General features: G+C 39.5%; 2 protein-coding genes across 5 annotated transcripts in view; one reads left to right on the top strand and one right to left on the bottom strand.

The window, feature by feature from the left end:
- Nucleotides 1-1395, top strand: part of slc25a18 (solute carrier family 25 member 18) — a 13086-nt gene extending 11691 nt beyond the window's left edge. For all 4 annotated transcript variants that reach the window (XM_026176676.2, XM_026176677.2, XM_026176678.2 and 1 more), the window contains exon 10: nt 1-1395. This exon is cut by the window's left edge and continues 526 nt beyond it. The gene's annotated coding sequence lies outside the window, so the exon portion shown is untranslated.
- Nucleotides 1396-6691, bottom strand: atp6v1e1a (ATPase H+ transporting V1 subunit E1a). Its single transcript, XM_026176681.2, has 9 exons — nt 6507-6691; nt 6001-6066; nt 5813-5922; nt 5282-5348; nt 4867-4956; nt 4702-4770; nt 4498-4592; nt 3151-3238; nt 1396-1847 (listed from the first exon to the last, which is right to left on the bottom strand). The coding sequence occupies exons 1-9, from the start codon at nt 6537-6539 to the stop codon at nt 1785-1787; spliced, it is 681 nt and encodes a 226-aa protein (XP_026032466.1). The 5' UTR covers nt 6540-6691; the 3' UTR covers nt 1396-1784.
- Nucleotides 6692-6694: the final 3 nt, after the last annotated feature.

The following is a 6694-nucleotide window of genomic DNA, read 5'->3' as shown; positions in this document are numbered from 1 at the left end:
CATGTTGTTTGAGCCTGCTAACTCAAATGCCAGCCAATCCAACAGTTTCTTTGGCCTGTGCATCAACTTTTTAAGAATGTCTCCTTTCAAGCTTCATCTAAAAACCCTTTACAGACATGGAATATACAACATCGCTGGCCTCACTCTTTTTTTTAAAGAGAGTGCATTACCATATGGTTTTATAGTCATGTTTCTCATGGGTTCACATACTCACAGAGATGGCAGAGAAATCCTGTAGTACATCCCAGTACGTACAAATGGATGAAGGGGAAATGAGTACATAATTTCTGTATTATCTTAAAGGAAGTCTAATTACACTTTTGAATATTCTCACCATTTGTTTTGACATAAAGCAGGGCCCCTTGCACACACACTTGGCGACGGAGATTTTTCATTGATTGGAGAAAATTTAAACAAAATAAATCAATTAAAAAAACAGTTTTAAAGGGCATTGTCCAGTGAACTAAGGAACTCACAAACTCTTAATGTGACAGCATGTATTTGCAGTTGTGCTTTATTGAAATTAATATAAAAATGCAATAAATCCCACAACTTTTCAGGAATAACCCACTAGGATGCTTAATCAGGCATCATGTGGTCAGACTGATGAAACGCAGCACCTGTCTTAACAGGGTCTTAATGATATATGATGTCAGAGTCTAAACTGCCAATCACTCAGACAATGTTTTTCTCTTAAAACGGGGCTCCATATCCTTCTTCCTACTGTTAAGTATCCCTTGTACTCGAGTAATCTTGGAATCTTTCACTGGACTTAAAGGTGCTGCCTGCCAGTGTCTCTGAGGTCATTACTTAATCTGATGGTAATGCTTTAATCGCCGCATTAGCATACAATATACACTAACAGACTGCTCACTTCCTGCTCGACAGCAACCGCAAAACCACGATTCCACAGGCTTAACGTCCTCTTCTCCGCAGCTTGCAACGGTTTAAATAAAACCTTGCTGTCGCCTTGGATTCCTTTTACCGCTTAGTTAGTTATACATAAGACGCTTCAGTGTACGCACAATAACTAAAGAAAATGCAATTAAGGCCTTATGACAGCTGGTTGTTTCGAAAGCATAAAAACTTTAAGTCTTAAATAAGTGGAACTGGTTGTGTTGAAATATTGTTTTGGTACTCGAGTCCAATTTTAGCAAAAGACAGCTGTAATCGTTAGACCCATGGAGGGAGTATGGCAACTTGTCTGGCCAACAGTTTGCCATTACTGAATCCCACTGGATGCCACTAAAAGGTTTTGTTTTTTACATTTTTAATGCAAGACACATTTTGATGTGGATACTCTATATAGGTTCCTACATTTTCCTCATTGTAGAGTGAACATAGCCTGAGTAAAGTGTATGTTTACAAGCTGTAAATAAAGATATCTCATACATGTTCCTTTCTCATGTCACTTTAATTGATGCCTTGGTATATTATTACCTTGAGAACAATGCTAAGCAACTCTGTGTACGCACGCACACGCACGCACACGCCTGTATCTTTGGTTTAAATATGCAGCTTGCTCAGTTTACTCAAACTGAAACGACTGAAGACAAACATCTGTAATGTCATTAGAACATTGAGTCCTTTTAAGAGAAGATGAATAGAGGACATTTCAAAGTAAGAGCACTTGCTAAATTGTTATTTAGTCCATTAGTATTTAGAACTATATAAACACTCCCTTTGGATCTCAGTAACGGCAGATGGTTGGAGACTCTTGGGTTTTATGGTGATGCTCTGACATCACCATAAACGTTCCACCTGTGCCCTCTTCATGTCCACAGTTAATCCAAGAACTTGCGATTGGGGTTGGCACCAAACAGATTCATTCTGACTTCAGGCATCATCTGTCAAGAGTAGAATCAAGATAGTAAGGATATAAATCACAACCATGTTTTTTTTGGCCACAGCATTCAAACATTGTTACAATTGTTACAGTTCAGTATTTGATATTCCTTTCCAGCTGTAAGAACACAAAGTTTGTCATTTGATTTTTTTGCCACTGTCTAAAAATGTTAAATCTCGTTTCTGGCATATATACTCATTTTGAATTCAATCAATTTTTCCTATTTCAATCCCTGATATGTTGCTCTTCTACCAAAAAGGCTTTAAATGACCTGCAAATAAATGCACTCTGTCATTGTTTGCATTTTAAACAGCATCCCAAGTTTCTAAGTAACTATGTAATTTCTTAAAAACATCATTGCACATTCATTCATTGCACTCTTTGTTTATATTTTACACAGGATGCCAGATTTCTAAGTATCCATGTAGTTTCCTAAAAACATCCAATGACAGAGTGGAATAATATGCACTCTGTCATTGCTTACATTTTACACAGCATCCCAAATTTCTATGTAACTATGTCATTTCTGTGGCTCCTGTTCTGATCAAGGCCAACAAGTGCGAGTGCATATCCCGTTTATCTTTAAGCTTTTTCCACCTGGATGTGTAAGATCATTTGTACTGAATCTCTGTGAAAAGACAAAGGACTGCTCTAGCCCACCCACGTCTCATTCCACAGCCCACTTTGATCTTAAGTGGGTCAGACCAGTGAAATTCTCCTTTCTGTGATTTTAAAGAAGTTTAACTACATATATTGAGATATTTTAGGGACTAAATAAAGGTTAGGGGAGGTCAGCTTTTAAAACTCCAAAGCCATGGGCTGATTCCGGCTCTCCGGGTCTTACATTTGATGCTTCTGGTCTAGACCATTTGGGCCTTTAGAGAATCTTAAAATTATTTTTCTAATACCTATACATTAATAATACAATTGTTGCAGAAAATACTCAAAAGACCTTACTCCTGAACAAAGCTGAATAATTTACGAACATAAATCAGCAGTGACTGTAATTACTACACATTTGATTTCACAGCTTTACTCTAAAAAAAATGAACCAGTTTTTGCGTTATTGACACGATGGCAACATTGAATACTCAAAGCAAGTTTAAATATAGTAAATCCGTTGTTAGCATGACAGTATAGTCTTAATGATTAAATTGATTTTTCTCTGTCAGCTCTCCACCCTTCAGCGAATTAGATCCACTGGAAAGCAAGTTGGGCTCTGCTGCCCTCCACAGGCAAACAGCAGCTACTGCAGTGAGCAGCAGAAGATTTGGATGTGAGGTATATCATCGAAGTTACTTTACCTGTTGTGCAATGAGTTCTAGCCTGCTCTCCAACGTGTTGGAAACCTTGATCTTCCCATTCTCATTATACACCTCGATTCCTCCACAGCTGTTAAGATAAAATGAAATGTCTAGTTTAAGTCTTGATGCATGCTCAATCATCCAGGTAAGTAAATCCCAAAAGGTTGATTCTGTTCTGTTCATCACAGCCTATTGCTCATTCAGTGGTGCGAGTTTCAGTCATTGTGCAAATGTCCTGTTTATAAGGTTGGGGAAACCTGCAGTCAGCTGAGACTGAAGAAGTCACCTGGATGAGTGACGAAACGTTTCTCCCACTGAAAACGTCCAGATGAACAGAATCAACCTTTTGGGATGTCTAGTGTAAGGTTCAAAGTTCAAACCAAGCATCAGAATGTGGTGTGGTTGTGGTGCCAGGCATGCTGGACTGAGCATTTCACAAATGTCTGATCTACTGATCAGAAATTGAGTAGTATGTGGATCTTTCCACATAACCATCTGTAGGGTTTATAGATCCAATGAGCAGCAGTTCTCTGGGTGATAGTATGTTGCTGATGCCAGAGGTAGGACGAGAACTGATTTGAGGTGATAGGAAGGCAACAGTAACTCAAATAACCACTAGTTAACAAAAAGAGCACCTCCAAACACACAACATGTCAAACCTTAAAGCAGATGGTCTACACACCAGGGCCCCTCCTGTCAGCTAAGAACAGTAAACTGAGGCTATAATTTGAGTGGGCTCACAAAATTAGATAACAGAGGTTTGTGAAATGTTGCCTGGTTTGATAGGGTCACAGTGCGGTAAAAACAACATGAAAGCATGGCCACGCATCAGTGCTTCAGGCTGCTGGTGGTGCAACGGTGTGGAGGACATTTTCTATAAATGAGCCACAGTATACGCCTGAGCATCTTTGCTGAGCATGTCCATGCCTTTATGACCACAGTAACTGCTGCTCGCAGCAGGACATTGTGCGATGTCACAAAGCTCATATCCTCTAAGAATGTGTCCACGGTACTCAAATGGCTCCGACAGTCACTAGATTATAATCCACTGAAATACGGTTAAACGGGAAGTTTGCATCGTATGATCTGCAACAACTATGTGACGACATCATGTCAACGTGGACCAAAAAGTCTGAGGAATGTTCCAACACCTTGTGGAGACTACTCCACAAAGACAAAGTTGTTCCAACCCCCAAAGTCAAACTAAAGCTGAGCAGTGACTACAGTGTGTTTGTCATATTTGATTAAAAATGCAAAAATTCCTGCATCTCAATCTTGACAATACAAAATAGATAATCTGTAACAATCACATGACCTCCTTCTTTCTGAAGAACTGAATCATCTTACATCTGAGCTGGAAGAAAACGTTCCTTGTCGATTTTGACAGTTATATTACTCTTCACCGCCTCTTTGTAGATCGGGATGTTCTTATTGACTGCAGCCTGTTTGGTAATAAAGAGAGAAAACAACTCTATGTTTTATTGTGCATTCGACAAAAGAGGCAGATGGCCTGTTCCTTCTTTTCTAAATAACTAGTCAGAACAGCTTCACCTGAACAAATTCAACATCCTGCGGTCGGCAGCGAATGGTAACCTTAGGCTCCAGCAGTCGGTAGAATCCCTGAAACATTAAAAAAAGCTCACTTTTTAAATATAGAAAACTGAATAATATATTAACAGTTGGTTTGCAATCATAGATCACAATGGTAGATTATACCTGAAGCACTAGGCCCTCCAACAGACTGGAGTACTTAGCAGGGTCCTTAGCAATCTCTGCAAGTCTCCGACGGGCCTCGTTTAACAGATCCTGCGACAAAAACAGGCAACTGGATACATTAGAAATTGATATATGACTCATGAATTATGGTACGCAAAATCATATTTATCTTGCATCTGAGCAGTTTTTACAAATATTTAACTGGAACGTGTCTTTTTCACTGTACTGGAGTAGTGAAGGTCAAGTAGAGGACACAACATTTACACATTATTTCCATGTGTAAATATGTGCACAACAATTTAGTGCAAGAATGAAAGCTAATCATGGAAACAAATTCAAATTCATCATTAAAGTTATGATGAATTTGAATAGAGGAGGTTTCCAGTGGACACAGAAATGAGCATTCATCGCTCACCGTGATCATGTCGTCTCGGGCCTTCAGCACCTTCAGCCTGGCTTGGTTCATCATGTTGGATCTCTGGCTGTGGGGGGCGTTGATTATACCGATTAATTCCTTTTATCAGAGATATTCTTCAAGCAAAATTTCTGCCTGAACCAAATATGATTTTATTTTGAACTTTTTAGAGTTGTCATTTTCTCTTCTTCAGAGTTGTTGGCCCAGAATTGATTAAATCTGTTTATGCTGCTTCCTCGTTGGTTAGTTCAATGGATGCCTAACAAGCTATCAGAAGATCAGTCACTGCCTCAGAAAGACAGCGTTTACTCATGAGATGTGAGATTGCAGAGTGTCAGATCTGTAAGTGTTTGAAGTGTGGGATAAACAGCGACAAAAAGCATCTTACAGAAACAGTCAAACCGATGGGACAGCGGAGCTAAAAACAAGAACGTAAGGCGTGCTGTGGTGTACCATTTCCAAAGGCTAACTAAATTTTCTTTTGATGAATGCATTCCTATTTGTGCAGTTTGAGTGACCACTCTTTCTCACATCTTCTTATGCTGCTCAATTTGCTTTTCCTTCTTCTCATAGTACTCCATGATTTTCAGCCGCTGAGTCTGCACCAGACGACCTTTCTCAATGTTGAACTCTTCCTCCGCCTGTGTAAGAGAAGATTCATTAAATCAGTGGTCACTATGACAAAACACAAGACTGACAGGCAGAAGAGCTTCCGTTACCTTTGCATCAATTTCCTCAACTTTCTCATTGGCCTCTTGCTCAATGAAGGCCATCATGTGCTTAATCTGCCATAAGAAACACAAAAAGCAGCTGGTTCAAGTTTAGATCTCTGACAATGTGCGTCCTTTATGTGTCTGTCTGTTTTTTTCTGAATGATACAAAAACATGCGCACACACTTTTACAGTTTTACTAAAACTGATAGTTTAGCATTAGAAAGTGACCAAATTTCATTATTTACTGCAATGAGACCAACTTGACTTGCATTAATGGCAATGTTAGCATTTAGGCATTAACTTTAACTTTGCACCCGTCATAATGTAAACTGCCACCGACAACCAGAACTAAATGAATTGCGGCGTTGCCTTAAATGTTAAACATAGTGCGAAATAATGATTAACAGCGGGACAGTGCTGCAGTCCACGTATCGGCCCGTTAACTGAGATTATGTATGTTTACCGTAACGTCAGTGGGATTGACGTGCTTTAACTTGTCCATAAAGTTTACCTGTTTCTGTACGTCAGCGTCGGTGAGCGCCATGGCTTTTCTCAGTTATGTTTATTGTCTCTTTGGAGTCTGTCAAACTAACTGTCTCCGTCACTGTTACCGTCCACTGAAGCACAAACAGTTTGGGGTGAACACACGGTTTGGCTTTCGTGGTCGAGCTGACCACTGGAGGTAAAATAGAACTTCCG

Source organism: Astatotilapia calliptera, chromosome 7, assembly GCF_964374335.1.
Source record: "Astatotilapia calliptera chromosome 7, fAstCal68.1, whole genome shotgun sequence".
NCBI lineage: Eukaryota > Metazoa > Chordata > Actinopteri > Cichliformes > Cichlidae > Astatotilapia > Astatotilapia calliptera.
This window is presented reverse-complemented; position numbering and strand designations above follow the sequence as displayed.